Below are 16,677 nucleotides of genomic sequence, written 5' to 3' on the forward strand. Positions count from 1 at the left end.
TGGGAAACTGAGGCACAGAGGAAAAGGCTTGTCCAAAGGTGGGCAATGTATCACCTTCTGCCAGACACTGGCCCACTACATGGAAGTACCAGCTCTGGTCCCAGCCGCAGGGTCAGAACCATGAGCTACAGGCCCTTAGCACCCCACATCGCTGCCACCGCTAACAATGCTTCAGGGTGTAGTAAGGACATGGTATGTGCAAGCAAGCCCCGTTTCCTTTCTTTCCCTCTTCCTTTGCTTACACACTTGGAACAAAGTGTATCTACCACCCGAGGTGATCACGGAAGACTTCATGCAAGAGGTGTGCCCTGTTTGGGCCTCGGTGCTGGGTGCTGCAGGGAGGTAGGGGCCAAGGGTTATTAATAGGCCTGGCTCAATAGGGCTGGATGGGGGTGAATGTGATACAGACACCCAGCACCGTGCCTGGGGAGGACCTGACACCGGAAGAGGAGGGGGCCAGGGGCCGGGGGAGCGCCACCTCCCAAAATAGACAGGACTGAAGACTATTTAAGTGGCTGTCCCACCCCTGGTCTCATTTCCCAACGGGATCCCCCACCAGCCCAGTTTTTCTGTTCAGGCTCCGGCCTCTGCCCATCCCAGGTAAGTGAGAGCCCCTGAGAACAGAGGATGGAGAAAGGTGAATCGGGCTAGCTAGAAGGGATGGCTGTGCTGCCATTTCTCTAGATTCAAAGAGGAGGTTTGCCGAGTTTGGGACTCATGGATTCTCTACCTGCCTCTTAGGTAGCCTGGGCAAATCCTTCTCCCAAGGCTAGACCTCAGCTCTCCATCTCCTGCCCTGAGAGGTAGAGCCATATGTCTGTGTACTCCAGGGGCTCCATTGAAAGGGTCAAAGGGCAGAGGGGTGGGAGGCAAGCCCATGGATGGGAAGTTGATTGGCTGAGCTGACAACACCCATGCTTCCCTGACGAGGTCTCCAGCCCAGAGAGGGCGGTCCAGATACTGAGGACTCCGCACGCAGCGGCAGAGGAGGGAGAAGGAGGAAGTGGTGTGAGATTTTACCATAGCAGTCAGCTTGGGGCTCAGATGCACTGATTTGGTAGGGCTGAGACTGGGGCTTGAGGAAGGATATCTAAGAAGTTGATAGCACACCAAGTCAATGGAACAGAGCTAACCCTGCTCTGCCACTGCCTTGATAGGGGTCTTTAGACACTTAGAGACTCTAGGCTCAGTATAGCCCATGGATTCCTCCAGCTGGGGAAACAGATGTGGTAACTAGGCCACAGGGTAAGCAAGCCTGGATGCTGAAATGACAACACAGGAGCCTGCCACATGGGAACAAGATGCAGAGGCTGAGGCCACCGAGCCAACTGAGTCGGGAGCCGTAGGAGCTAAGGCAGCTCAAGGGTCCGGGACAGCTGAGGGGTCTAGGGCAGGCCTCGTGCCCAGAGCTATGAAGTCAGGGGCTGAAGGCTAAGTCCCCTGAAAGTCAGCTGGCAGGCTCTGGCCCCAAGAAGCTGACTCACCAGGAGGGGGCAGCTGGAGCCAGCCACTCCTAAGGTTTCCAGGAAGGGCAGCCTTCCAGGGCTCAGCCACGGGAGACAGTGTTGACAGCGAGTGGCAGGCAACTTGAGCTACCAGGCAGCTGGGCAGCTGTCCCTTGATCCCCATTATCATCACCATCCCAGACAAGGTCCACTGCCTCAGGACCCACCCAGGGGTCCATCCACCCCCAACACAACCTGTGTAGACCAAAGCCCAAAGATAAAAGTCATAACTCAAAGTCGTGAAGGCATTCAGTGTAGCTCACAACTAGAACCCAGACCTCCAGACTCCCAGTCCAGTTCTCATATATTTCAAAGGCTTCTAGTCACAGCCTGAATCTTTTGGATACCTGAGGGGAGATGGTGTTGAGGTGTGGTCTCATGAGATGGAGTGTCCTAGTTCCCAGACAGGATGTTCTGATCGCAAAACCCGGGTAGTCTAAAAATTGTGGTGCGATGGTGCTACCCATTACCCCAAATATTCGGCCAACTAGAAAGGTGGGTAGTTACTCCATGGAGCTTCCCCCAGCTTAGCCTCCTTAGGAAGGTCTTCAGGAGTTAGAGGGAGGACGGCACAGGTGTGGTGGCTCTGGAGACCAGGAAGTCTGAGAAAGGGGTCTTCTGACAGTTAAGCTGGCACCTTCCCCTCAGAAACCAAATCAAGTTTCAGAATGTGCTGGCCTGGTCAGGTGAGGGACTGAGCGCAGGCAGAGCCTCTGCACAGAGGTCTGTCCGGTCCAGGCTACCTCCTTCCCGGGTCCTGTGGCTCAGGTTTCAAGACCTCAGCATTTAGATTTTTCCCGGCATAAATTTGCATCCAGGACAGAGGAGAGGATACTACTGGAGGCGTGGGGAGAGAATGAGTACCAGGCCAGGAGGGCCCCTGGGGTGAAGGCTGGACAGCATCATTTTTCCCCAGCGGGTGGACATTATCTGAGATGTCCAGATTGGAACCTCTCTCCTCCCGTATGCCCTAGATGGCAGGATAATTGTCCAGTCCCTACTGGTGGCCCCTGAGATCAAGAAGTGGCCCCTGGTGGCAGGGTCCTGATCCAAGCCCCTGGGATGCCGAGGACCCCTCAGGCGTGCAACCCGCTCAGTTTAGCGGCGCGGCGGGACTGAGCTTCTGAGCTGCGCGCAGAGCCGGGCGCCCCCTGGCGCGGAGCCAGGCCAGGCGGGCGTGCGACTGGCGCGCGACACTGCAGCGCTGGTCATATGAGCAGAAAGGATGAGAAGAACACTTTTTAATCTTTTCGCACTTGCTCTGCCCGCTCAAACAGTTGCAGGATGTCGATGACAGACTTGCTCAGCGCTGAGGACATCAAGAAGGCGATAGGAGCCTTTGCTGGTGAGCAGTGCACTCCCCTACCTGTCCCCGTCCCCTTGCCCTCTTCCCGCGCCTGGGGCACCCGCATCCCTCTGCGAAGCCTCCCCAGTTTCTCCCGCCCACACATCCGTAACCATCCTCGGGGTTGGTTCCCTGGTCCTCTACCCTCCAAGAGCTGCACTGGCTGTGCGCCCTGCCTAAGCCACACAAAGTTGTGGGCTCAGGAGGATGGCCTCTCTAGGAGGACTCTGGGGTCCAGGACCAAGCATGAAGACCAGGGTGGGAAGGAAGCTCTGGGATTCTGGGGCAGGACCCAGACTTCTCCTCTGAGAAGTGTAGAGGGGCTGCAAACCAAGACATTTTTTCTCCAAGAGACCCCTATTCCCAACAAGATTTTTTTCCTGGAAGATAGCCCACTGGTGGCGATCCCCTCCCAGGACAGACCCGAGGGCACGGTGACCTTTCTGTAGCAGGCACCCCGCCCTGCCCAGCTGGGCACAGCGCCCCTTAGTGCCTCCCTCCAGCTTCCAGTCCTTTCAGGTAGTCCAGGAGAGGGGTCCACTCAGCTGTGTGACCTCTTTACTCTGAAAAGACTCTAGCTTAGATGCTGTTCCTCTCGACCATATAGGGAAACTGAGGCTGGGATAGGATTAAAGATGTAGAAGGTCACCCAGTCCAGCACAAGAAGGAGGAGAACTGGGGTGGCCTTAGATCTCAGTGCCCCACCTTCATATGTCAAAGGTGGACAAAGCTATTTTCCTTTCCACCTGCTCTGGACTGAGGGGAGACCACGGTTCTTAAGAGTCCCTGGGCTGAGGGGGGACATCCATCTGCTTTTTTTTAATAGCCCCTTTCCCCGGAGCACACACAGAAAGCTCCAGGAAGCCCCCTTCCCCTCCCAAAGCACTGTGATACCCCATTCACTGTGCCTTGAGCCACCTTGTCACCTTGAGAATGAAACTTAACTTTCATCCCAGCCCCAGTCACTGAGATGCCTCTTTGAGTCTGGGCAGGACTTCTGGGTCCTCCCCTCCCCCTCCCACGATGTGACCTTGACAGAAATGTGTTGATTTTCCTGACACCAGTATATGCCCAAGGGAGAAAGCTGTTCTTCTGCCCACCCTAGCATTCATTGCATGCCCAGGTGCAGCTCACCTAGCCACCACCCAAAACGGGCTTCATAGAAATACGACTTTCTGGAGCCTACAGTCTCTGTGTGGCTCCTCAGTATATGTGTGGGGGAGCCAAGAAAGTATGACCTTGGGCATAGCATTCTTTCCTAGCTGGGCTCCCTCTGCCCCCCTGGTCCCCACAACTATGCAGGTGTCCTTTAACAAATGCTAGAACACCCCCTTCCCTGATTTTCCCAATACCCTCCCCCAACCTACTTTAACCTCCCCCTTCCCTCAACAGCTGCAGACTCCTTCGACCATAAAAGGTTCTTCCAGATGGTGGGTCTGAAGAAAAAAAGCCCAGATGATGTGAAGAAGGTGTTCCACATTCTGGACAAAGACAAAAGTGGCTTCATCGAGGAGGATGAACTGGGGTAAACTGAGGTCTGGGGGGAGGGGACCTGGTGTTAACTCCCCAAGTCACCATCCTTCTCTGTGCACCTTATAGGAGCTGGCTTTTCTTTGTCCCTCTAGGGCAATGTCCCAGGCACCAGGGAAAGATACCGCCTGCTTCCGGAAGGGTCAAACCATCAGCTCAGAGAGCAGCTAACTAGGTTAAATTATAGCCACTTAATATCACTAATGGAATGGAGTTACTTAATAATTTAATACCAATGAAGAGGCACTTATTCTGGCTGCCTCCCACCACAAGCAAGGCAGGAAGCATTCTCCTTAGAGTGTCATTGATTTCCACATGTCTGAAAGGCACCTTCCCTGATCTGGTCTGCAGACCCCACACCTCTGGACCAGAACTGCAGCTAAGCAACTTCTGGGCAAGCCAGGGAGGCAGAGCCAGCTCTGGAACTCCAAGGTCCTTGGAGCAAAGCACAGAGGAGAAGGCAAAGCCACATTAGCATAGAGCCCTCTGCTCCAGCCCGCCTCAGCCACCTGGTCCGTATCTGATGACCCAGCTGTGTCTTCTGTTACTTTCCTGCCAAGCCTGCCTTGAATTTTGTTAGAAACAGGAGGAGGAAGGTGTTGAGAGATGCATTTTAAGTAGGAACTTCTTCGACCTATCCTATCTCTCCTTCAAATTTTACCCCAAGGGCACCTTCTTCTAGAACCTTCTCCCACCTGACAAGTACATGCATATTAATGCACAGGTGAATGCTAAGTGCTCCCCCTACCCTCCAGGTACCACCATCTCTAGAGAGCCTCCTAACTCCTCCCTCACCTGGGTAGGAGGCATATGCTCCCCTCTGCCTCCTCTCTCGGGGTGTCCATCAGTCCATCACACATGAGGTCTGTCTGTGAGGACTTGTTCTCTTCCTCATTTATGCAAGCAGCTTATTACAATCACTATGGTGACTCTAGCTTTTATATATTTATTGAATAAGCAAAGGCAAGTGTCCCCTAAACTGGTGTCAACCCTGCACAGAGACCAGTCATCCACCCTGCACTGATCCACCAAGGGTCATACCAGGTCACGTGGTCAGCCTCGCTGCATGTGTCCAGCACCACCCTCTGCCTATCTCAGCTTCCCCTGTCCTGCGCAGACGCCAGCCCGCCATCCTGCAAGGTTCTGCAAGGTGACCTTGGCCTGAGTCCCTCCCGTTTCCCCCCTTTTTCTCCTCCAGGTTCATTCTGAAGGGCTTCTCCTCAGATGCCAGAGACCTGTCTGCTAAAGAAACAAAGACGCTGCTGGCCGCTGGGGACAAGGATGGGGATGGCAAGATTGGAGTTGAAGGTGGGTAGCTGTGACCATGACTCTGGGGACCCTGGACGCTGGGCTGTGTGACTGCTAAAGTTTTGGTCTGTTGAAAGGAATGAGAGATGAGAAAAAAAGAAAATCCATAGGTCAGAAAGCTCCACTACACTGCCAAGCAGAGAAACCCAGCTTCCTTTCTTTCTCCCACCCCCTCTCTCTATATAAGTATATGTATATGTATATATTGAAATTTGAGCAACCCATGAGAAATGGCTTTTCCCCCTTTCCTGCTGTGTGAGGGAATGTGGGAAGGAGAATTGGAGATATTCCCTGTTTTTTTTGCCTAGGTTCTGATGCAGGATCTGCCTACACTGGCTGTGTGACCTTGGTCAGTGTCCCTCTGAACCAAGGCTCATGTCTGTAACCGGAGGAGACAGGCCCACTGATCCCCTAAGGACCCTCAGGCTCTTGTAGTATCTGATTCCAAGGATGGAAATTCCTTATCTACTGCCCTCCTCAGCATCTCCTCCTGGTGTCCTGTAACCTCAGATAGGTTTTTGGCTTCATTCAAACACAACATCCCATCCTTGTAGGGGAGCCAGGAAAGAACAGCCAACCAGGCCCCATCTGGGAGTTAGGATGCTCTAGAAGCTTTAGCAACTTTGCTTAGAGCCCAGGCACAGGCCTGGTGGCCCACTACCCCACATTTTTATTCGGTCAACCTGCCTGGCATCTATGGGGCACATCCCAGAACTGTTAGTTCTCTTACGACACTCTGCAGATGGCAAAAGGGATGATCACAGTCTCAGCCTGGTTCAGAAAGCTTGGATGGAGGGTGTGACAGGGATCTCGGATCCAGTCTGACTGTGTCTGAGCAACATACTCTGCCACCATCAGCCTGTATGGTAGCCTTTTCGGTGACATAAAAGAAACTGTATTTAGGTGCCTCTGGGATTCAGATCCCAACCTTTCTAGGAGGGTACACGACTGTTGCAGGACTTGGGGTGTTCATCTCCGGCAGAGTGATGGTTCTCCCATGGGGAACCCCTGAGGATGTGGTGTGCTCATGTGTAAAGTGCTTAGAACAGGACCAGGCATGGAGAACAGAGCAAGAGACTTTTGCGGGCCTGTTAGTTAAAGAAAAGAAAAACGGGGGCCAGATTGAATCTGCACTTTAAGTCCCTAGTGTCTGTTCGAGATGTGAAGGAAGTCCTTGGTAAATATCTGCTGTCTGAGGGGAAAGCCCAGACTCCTACACTCCACTTCCCTTCTGCTCCTCACACCTGTGACCTTGGGTGCATCCCCTTCCAACACCTGGGTTCTCTTGCCTGGCACGTGAGGTACACAAGCTTATCCTGGGACCTGTAAGTGGTGTGGACACAAATTGCTTTGAGAGAAGTATAAAATTCTGTAAGTATATGGAAAATTATTAAGGAATGTTTAGTGAAAGCGAAAACGAAGAAACTCTACTGAGTTAGAGTGCAGGGGGTGCCTTGGCTATAGGAAGGATCCTGTTGTTCTTTGGGGTGGCGGGAAGGAGGGGCTGAGCAGAGAGTGGGGAAGAGATGCCTAGAGGCTTGTCCTCTCTTTAGCGATTCTGGCAAGAGCTGCTTTCCCACCCCTTCCCATCGGCTCCACCCCAAGCCCTGGCTTCCGCTGCAACCCAACTTGCCCTCCATTTTTGAGATGCATTTTGAGCCAGAGGCAGGGTCTTCAAGATGATTGCTCCCAGCCAACCTAAATGAGGAAGAAAACCAGGGCAGCCCTTGACCTGGTTCCCTCCTCCCACCCCTGCTGTCTGCCATACTTGGTCTTAAAGGGCCAACTAAACTCTTCCAGAAGACCCAGAGGCAGCTCCCAAGGAGCAATGTGATGCCTAGCATTGGGTAAAATAAAGATAATTAGCACAACGGTATAACGCCATGTCCTGGCAAGGAGCCCTTGAGCAGCAACCCTGTAATCCCAAGCCACAAATTCATGGATAAAACACTCATGAAAACATGGGTATTGAAGGCATTTAATAAGTACCCAATGAATGGCATCCATGAACTGTCCATGTTAGCTATGTTCTGTCTGAGTATGGCCTGGTCAAATGGTCATGCAAGCTGAGGTTGTCTTCATTGAAAAGCTTGGGACCAGAGATGTGCTGGTTTCCAGGCGTGTTTGGATTTTGGAGTATTCAGATAGTGTGGCCATGACCCTGGAAAGGTTTCAGATTTCCAGATTCTGGGTTAGGGACACTGGTCTGTGCCAGGCAGAATGGAGATGCTGGGAGCTGAGGCTTGGAGGCCAAGAAGCTGGAAGGCTACAGGTCGGGACTCAGCAAGCAGGATCAGGTCCAGGCATGGTGCTGGCATCAGCAACGGCATCGAGGCTGGAATGGCTAGGGCAGGTTTAGAAATTAGTCAGAGACGAGTTTGCCAGGAGTGAACAAGAACTGCTCTCTAGGTGTGCACGTCTTGGGCTGGAGCTGGGCTCTGTGGTGTTAGCTCATTTTCTCCCAGGGTGACAAAGGAAATCCACACAGAAAAGACAGCTTAGGGAGGCCAAAGTCACACTAGGCTCAGGATTCAGGCTTACACACCAGTCTATCTAACAGTACAGGGAAGGCCTGGACCAAGCTGTGCAGCCTGAGCAGCACTCAAGGGTCCTGGAGGAACTTGACAGCAGGGACAGAAGATAGGGCATTGGGTGCCCTATCCTGTGCTTCCCCAGGGAAGATGCAGGTGCCCCTCCCCCTTGTATAGCCCAACTCGGGAAGTGGGATTACCAGTGCCGAAAAAGAAGGGCATGGGAGGTAAAATTTTCTCTGAGGCCCAGAATGTCCTGGGGCCAGAGAGTCTTGAGCCCACCTCCCAGCCTGAGGCGGCTTCAACTTCTGTAGGACCCAGGCAAGTCACAGTGTCCCCATGGCCTTTAGGACTGAGGCTAGATCACCATACTGCCTCTGGGGGTCCTTCCGCTGCACAAGACAATGAATCAGGACTTAGGTTCAGCTGTGCCCCTGAACCTCCATAGCAGTCGCTTTTAACTTGGCACAGCCCTTTCTATGTGCCAGGCACTGCCTCCAGCACTGTCCTCTGCCATCTTCTTATCTATCTGTGAGGGGGGTACTGTTGTATGCCAACTTCAGAGGCAGGGCTAGTGAGGCTCGAAGGCAAGGGTTTGTTTAACCCTTTGTGCCCAAGAAAAGAGAGATGGTTGAGATGCGTGTTGAGCTCTGTTTGCTCGCAGCATATGAGTTGTGCTGCTTGCTCCATGCCTGGAATGCTGTTGAAGTTTAGCAAACACCCAGCGTAAGGTGGTATTAGATGCTGACTTTGTGGTTTGCTTCTCTCCACGCTTGGGTGTCCCTGATGCAGGGACTTTGCCTTCTTCTGTTCTCACCAGGATAGGTCCTGGTGCACAGTGGGAGAACAAGAAAAAAATTGTCTAGTGAATGAATACGAGAAGGAAGAAAGGGATGAATGAGAGGATAAATGCGTGGAGGAATGAACGAACAAAATGAGGGAGCAGATGACTGTGCCCTGCAAGACTGCAGGAGGGAGCAAGCCTAACCCCAGCACGTAGAGAGACTCCGCATGCGTACAGGCTTGGGGCTTGGAGCCACATGTACACCAGGAGTGCAGAGCCAGTAATGACCTATGTCCCAAGCTCTTCTCGCCTCTCTGAGCAGGAGGATGCTTACGTGGTTCTTTAAGTGCCCGGTTGCAGAAAAGGAGAAGGAAGACACAGTTATAGCATCGCTCCTTCAGACTCTAGTATCTGGGGCAACTACTTCCAGGAAGTTTAAAGACATTTATAGACGTGATCCATGGCAGGACCCAGCAGGGAAGAAGGGAAGCAGAAAAGGAGAGAAAGGAAGTAAAGAGGGGGAAGGGCCCCACTGTGAAGGCCAGACACAGCCTCACCTGCCGCAGGGGCTCCTCCACTTCCCAGGCATGGATCTGAGGCTGGTCCCTCCAGCCCCCACCCAGAGATGTTTACAGCCTGAGTGAGACCCAAGTACCCCAGTTCTAACAAGCTGCGTTAGGGAATCACAAAGAACTAGGGCTTTTCAGTAATTCCAGGAGGAAAGGGCGGTGACTCCCCTCTTTCACACGGCCTGAAGCATAAGAGGTGACGAAGTGCAGATCCCTCATGAGGGCTGAGCTTGAAGGTGCTGCCAGGACCGTGTGCTGCCTTCCTCACCACAGCGAGTGCCCCTAGCCTGGCTTTCCACACTTAATGCACAAGGAACACAGGGAAGACAGACTGAGGTCAGCAGCCACCCCACTTCCTGTGTGCCAGGGCCTTCCAGCCAGGCCTCCCCAATCCAGCTCACTCAGCCCTCACTTAGCTTCACAGAACAGCATCGCTTTGTCCTCTACACAGACAAGGAACCTGAGCCTCAGGACGCAGAGAAGCTTGCTCAGCTGTGAAGGCAAGCATACTTCTCTTGCCCGCCGAGACTTAGAATGATGTGTGTGTGTGTATGTGTATGTGTGTGTGCTCAGCTGGGCATCCTCCCCCTTGTGACCCGGACCCAGTGATGGCTCTGCTCACCTGCGCTTTGTGCCAGTTGCACCTCAAGCACCTGTGTTCTGTATTTTGTTCTTTCGGTTGAAAATGTAGCTGTTATCGTTGTAGAAAAGGAGCCTTTCCACTTCCTTCTGGCAAAATCCTTAGCAGCCTGCTTGGGAGTGGAGGGAGGTGATGATGGCCAGGTGTCACGGGCAGCAAGAATGAGAACCTTCCTGTGCATAGACACCAACTCTGAGAACATCCTGGCTGTACCACCTTCTGGTCAATCATTCCCTCATCCGTGAAGTCTGGGTAAAATACACAGCCCTTAGCCTTCTTGCTTTGCTTTTACGCCACTCTGCTCCTCCCTTTAGAAGGAATCAAATCCTAATCCACACAGAAATGGGACTGGGAGTGAGACGGCAGGGCAGGGAGGACAGGAGACCCCTGCCTCACTGTGGTTCCCGCCTGTCTGTCCCTGAAGGACTTCATAGGGGATGCCTATGAGGGTCAGCCCACAGACCTTAGGGAACAGTGCCGGCTTATAATCCCACTGCAACCTCACAGCAGACCCAGGAGGTCTAGGAGACAGGGTCACATCCTCACTGAGAGATGTGGAAGCTGAGGCACAGTGAACGTTGAGGGCCAGAGTCACAGGGCGTACATGCCCTTGGTGGGATGTGACCTGGGTCTCCTCTCCACAGCTTCCTCCCCGAAACTGAGCTGGGCTTTCGGAGTTATAAATGTTTCCATGCTTAGCAATTTGCTCCTCTATTCCCGGGTGGACTTCCGCTAGCTCTGGCCTTATGCTGCGCTAGATAAGATAGAGCAAGGAGAGGACGCAGCGCTACTTATGTAACCAGCCTCTTAAAAAATGGAGCAGCGGTCAGGGTGGAACAAGATGTCCTCTCTCCGCTTATCCCTCTCCTTCTGCTGCTGAGGCTGCAGCTGGAGTCAGAGCGGGGCTCTTCCAAACAGTCTTTGAGCAGGGACACAGCCAGGCCCCAGCCAGGCTTCAGCTAGCATCCTCACAGCTGGGCCCCAGCCAGGTTTCAGTCAGCATCCTCACCACTGGAACCCAGCCTCAGTTTCCCCATAAATAACATGAGGATCAGAGCCAGTGAGGGTGAAATGGGATCAGATAGTTTGCAGTGTTTGGCAAAGAGCTAGTCCCCAGGACTGTTGATATCTCCTTATGGCTGCCTGACTTGACCCCGAGTGACCCCGCCTCCTCATTCTGCAGCAGGAGAAAGTGATCCTGTTTGCGGCACTATCTATAAGAAACCGAGCCCTGGAGCTATTTCGAGGTGGGGTGAGGTGATGAACCAGGAGCCGGCCCTTGCTATGGTCATCAGAAGAGAGGGAAGGCAGGCCTTCCAGACGCTGACTCCATGAGTCTCAATTTCACTCGGGGCTGTCAGCCTCTGCTGGGCTCACCTGTCAAGAGCTTCTAAATTTGTCCAATCCCCACAGCACCCAGGACTAGGGCGGCCCTAATTAGGCTAATTTCAGTTTCCTAAGGGAAAGAACAGAATGGAGCAACCCTCTGCCTGCTGCCTCCCTCTGGCCACATTCCCTTGTGTCTCCCTCTCTTTCTGACTGGACAAGGAAGGCATCAGACATTGTCCTCAGAGGGGCTGGGGTGGACTTCAGACCACAGAGGAGTGCTGTTCCTGCATATCTTACAAGAGGAAAAAAAAAAGTTTTAGATTTTCCTAAGGGAACGCTGTCCCCTGTACCTCATCAGCTACTGATTTAGTTGTACCCATTCTGTGTGCCAGGTATCTCTCACCTGAATCTCATGCAGTCTTTCTCGTGACCTTAGGGGTGTCCCCATTTTACAGAGAAGAAGGTCGAGGTGGGGTTCCAACTTGGATCATGTCAGGAGTTCGCACTGGGTTAGCCGTTGGCTGTTTGGATGTCGTGGATGCTCTGCTTCCACGGCCCTTGACCTTGGTTGGGGGATTGCTGTAGGAGGTTACTCCCGCAGTTACTACTCCACAGCTCCTCTGCGGGGTGTGCTGCAGAGATCCAAGGGAGGTGGCGCTAGCTGTCAGCAACCTCCTCTGAGGTGCTCATAGTGCATCCTCACGCACTTCCTCGGTTGCTCTTCAGGAAAGTTGTGAGCTGGCGCTACTCCACTTCGCAAAGCAGAACACTGAGGTTCAGAGAGGCAGCATAGGGGCCCACGGCCACCTAGCCAGTAACAGTGGAGCAAGGCCCAGTCCCTGATATAGTGGCTACAAGGTCACAGGCAGATGCCTTGGTGGAGACAGATGATGGAGACCCACACTAGCAATGGAATGACAGTGACAGATGAAGATGTCGGCCCCTTTTGCTGTGCCAGGTAGCAATTAGGCGTTTGTGGTTTGGTCGGTATAGAAGCGACTTGATGGCATGGCAGCAGCTGCCAAGAGCTGAGAGCTTTCTCTGCAGCAGACCTGCGGAGGGGGGCTGTGGTATCATCCGGGCTCGACAACTCCTAGAAGCCGCTAGTCTCATAGGCTGCACTTTGGAGAGGTGGAAACTGAGGCAGGAGTGTCTAGTCAAACTGACAAGGACAGAAACTGTTGGTGTCCCTCCCACCCCACCCCCCGCTTGCTCCAAATGCCAAGTTAGAACGTTTTCCTGAATGTTCTGAAAATGTCCCTGAAAAGAACATTTCTCAGCTGGGGTTGGAGGGGTGAGACATCTGGTCCAGGAAACCCAGAGGATGGCAGAGCACAGGTCCCTGCCCTGCCTTCCCACACCCGTGTTGCATCTGAGACCCTATAGCCAAATCTGTTGACCTAGACACTCCAAAGTCTGTGTGTTTGTCATTTGTCTTTCTTCGGGGTGAGAGGAGACGTTTTAGAGGCGACCTTTGCCAGGGAAGCTGTTAGTTAATTGGCAGTTCCTAAGAACGCTGCCCCGAGGAAGGCACGAAAGTCCTGAAGAGGTACAGTGACCCTGCTTTATTTGTCTACAGTGCCCTGGTCAGGGTTCTGGGGGAGATAAAATTAGAATCCTGTGCTCCCTGCAAAAAGCCAGGCTCGGTGGCCTTGAGGACATCCTAGCTAATTTACAGAAGATCCTGGGGTCTGACGTATTGGGCTTTTGGAAACCTCACAGGTCCAAAACATGCTGCCAGGCTCCCCAAAGCATGATTCTGACTCTGATGAGTCCCATCAACACCCCTGGTCTACTGTACCCCATCTTGCCTAGACTTCACCCAATTCAGTGTAGATCACATCTGGTCTCAGTTCGTGTGCAGGAGGTGAGAGGAATAGTCAGGAGCCCATAAACCCTAGCGTGATTATAAAAGCTAGCTTCCCTCTGGTTGCCCCATGTGAGCAATACTGGGGGATTTTGTGTCCTTACAGGATCTGGGCCACTAGCCTGGTCAGTAGGGCTCACGCAGGAATTTTATGAGGCTAGAGAACAAATTACTTTCTATCTGACTGTGACTACTTCGGCTGCTATTTTCCCATCTGTAAAATGGGAATACCTGTGTACCTCCCAGGGCTTGCTCAACCCTAAGGAGGACTCGTGAGCAGTATCACCCTTCACCCTCATCCGTTCATTCAGTCTTCAATGATTCTCACCTGCAGGCTACTAGGCCAGACTGGTCACAGGGAAAGGGGTGAACCAGGGAGAGAGTGGGGGAGATAGACAAAAATAAACAAGACGATAAATAAGATGGTTTCCTAGTGTGCTAAGATCCTGAAGTCAATAAAAATGGGCTAATGTGACAGCCAGCTGTGATGATATTTGAGCCAGGACATGTGTCACTCTCTACCTAGGTTAAAGGAGGTCGCAATCTCCCCAGTAAAGGAGGAATCTGAGAGTGACTGTGGCAGGGATCCCATCTGCTGCTGTGACCATGTTAGAGCAAAACTCTAGGGCCTCAGTTTTCCCCATTAGTAAAATGCAGGCAAGAATGTATCTATCCCTGGTAGTTTTTTGTTTGTTTTTTGTTGTTGTTTTTTTGGGTGTGTTTGTTTGTTTCTCTGTAGCTTTGGAAACTGTCGTGGAACTAGCTCTTGTAGACCAGGCTGGCCTTGAACTCACAGAGATCCGCCTGTCTCTGCCTCCCCAGTGCTGGGATTAAAGGCACGCGCCACCACTACCCAGTTTATCTGTGGTAGTCCTAAGAATTCCGTGAGGCAATACTCCCTGGATTCTTCCCATGTAGACATATGATGAATGCCTCACAGAGTCCCACAGATCCTCAGCGTGGACAGCACCGACAGTTAATAAGAGTTCTAATAAGATAAAGACAGCTCTCAGAGCACCACCCCTCCCCCCGATCCTTCAGGCTCACAGGGTTCTTGGCTGAGAAGACAGGAGATTGACTCCTGGCCTGGGGTAAATTCTTTGAGTGTTCAATGTTTATTTACTTGAGTTCCCATCCATGCTTCTCATCACTCAACCCAAGAGCCTTTGGAAATTTTAGGAGCTTTACCCGCACAGACCCTCAATGTCTCTTGCCTTGAGTCCCAATGCAGACTGCCACGTCCAGGGACATTAGGGACAAGAGAGTGTGGTGTCTATTTCGCAGGTCAAACCTCAGAAAAGTGAGAAGCCCAGGGTTGGTCCTTTCACTGGGCAGGGACCAGGACAACTGCGTGAGATCGCTGATGTTGTCATCAATTTAAACTTTTAAAACACTGTTTATATTTGCAGATGATTACAGTAACAGAAAGAGTCCCTTTGCCCTTCTGCCAGCTTCCCTGGGGTTAACACTTATGTAACCTCAGTACAGGGAGACAGGTGAGGAGTGACAGACACAGATGTCCTGTACACAGACTCTGCAGACAGAGAGGACTTCAGGGGGCTCCCAGGATCCTTTGGTGGCCTTTGAGGCTGCTTCACACTGGTTCTTCATCCATTGCTTATTCCTCCTAGGGAACTGGCCTTGCCTCCCTCCACGGATGCAGAAGGGACGGAAGTACCCTAGGACCTTTTCCAGGAAGGGCCTAAACGTCTCATTCTGTTCTCATATCACAACACTGCCTTTTCTAGGGGTGATAGGAATAGGCAGACCAGAATCCCAGGGGGCTCACAGAGACGAGGAATGGCAAATTCCACAACTACTCTGACTTCTTGTGTCGAACAACAGAGATGAGCAAAGAAACCTCTGGGCTCAGAGCCTCCATTTCCTCACCCACAGATTAGGCACCATGATAAACAATAAGGTGCAAGTCGGAGCCAAAGAAGATACTGGGCATGAAGTGTTGACAACAGCGGATGCCCAGCAGACACCGTCACAGGCGGTAACAGTGTTGTCTTTCTGATGCCCAGCAGACACCGTCACAGGCGGTAACAGTGTTGTCTTTCTGATGCCCAGCAGACACCGTCACAGGCAATAACAGTGTTGTATTTCTTTTGCAGAGTTCTCCTCCCTGGTGGCTGAAAGCTAAGTGGCGCTGACTGCCCAGGTCTCCCGCCCCTCCACCCCCAACGCCCCATCTCAGCCCTTCTTGCGGCCCTCCTGAGTTTCTGTTCGGTTTGTTTATGTTATTTTTTACTCCCCCGATCCTCTATGGCCCTTGAATGAACACCATTCTTCTGGAAAATGCTGGAGAAACAATAAAGGCTGTTACCAATCGGACATCACCTGTAGGGAGGACCCAGGCCTGGTAGGGTGTTGGTTTGGCAAGTTTTCCGAAGGCGGTGGGTAGTCTAGAAAAGGTGTGAGAGACGGAATGGGTGTGTCCTGATATTTCCTCCCTGTTTGATACTGAGTGTTCACACGGGCCACCTCCTTCAATCCTTGCACCTGTCCCACAGCAGGGGGGAGCAGGGGGGTAATGGAACGTCCATCTTAAAGACAAAGAAACTGCATTTTAAAGGGGGGAAGTGAAGCATTTGAGCCCACACGCAATTACTGTATGTACCTGGATGGTCACCTTCAGGAAGAGCTGGATCGAAGGACTCTAATGATGCTCTATGAATAGCTTTGGGCACTGCTGTGGTGCAAACCTGGTGAGGGCAGTTAAGGAAAGAAGAGTTTACTTTGGTACACTCTGAGGGTGCCATCTGTCACAGGGAAGTCAAGGAGACAGGAAGAAGTGGTCGCGGGCCACATTGATCTCGTCATATGTACAAGTCAGGAAGGAGAGAGATAAATGCTGGTACCCAGGGGCTTTCTCCTTATTCACCATTAGGTGATGCTGCCCACATTCAAGGTGGATCTTCCTACTTCAGGCTAATCTACAAACTTCCTAATGGATACACCCATAGATTTATTTCCTAGAACAGTGGTTCTCAACCTTCCTATTGCTGCGACCCTTGAATACAGCTCCTCATGTTGTGGTGACCCCAACCATGAAATTATCTTTGTTGCTACTTCATAACTGCAGTTTTTGCTACTGTCACAGATCATAATGTAAATATCTGGTTTTTTCTGATGGTCTTAGTGACCCCTGCTAAAGGGTCGTTCAGCCCCCAATGGGTTTGTGACCCCAGGTTGAGAATTGCTGTCCTAGATGACTCTAGATTCCACCAAGTTGACAAGATGAGCCGTCACAAGTCTCCACAAAA

General features: G+C 52.2%; 1 protein-coding gene across 1 annotated transcript; it reads left to right on the forward strand.

Annotated features, from left to right (window-relative positions):
* Nucleotides 1–513: 513 nt before the first annotated feature.
* Pvalb (parvalbumin) lies at nt 514–15,763 on the forward strand. The gene is made up of 5 exons (XM_057792625.1): nt 514–600; nt 2,783–2,850; nt 4,243–4,375; nt 5,579–5,688; nt 15,526–15,763. Exons 2-5 carry the CDS (start codon nt 2,790–2,792, stop codon nt 15,552–15,554), a joined length of 333 nt encoding a protein of 110 aa, XP_057648608.1. The 5' UTR covers nt 514–600; nt 2,783–2,789; the 3' UTR covers nt 15,555–15,763.
* Nucleotides 15,764–16,677: the final 914 nt, after the last annotated feature.

Source organism: Chionomys nivalis, chromosome 17 (genome assembly GCF_950005125.1).
Source record: "Chionomys nivalis chromosome 17, mChiNiv1.1, whole genome shotgun sequence".
NCBI classification, from domain to species: Eukaryota; Metazoa; Chordata; class Mammalia; order Rodentia; family Cricetidae; genus Chionomys; species Chionomys nivalis.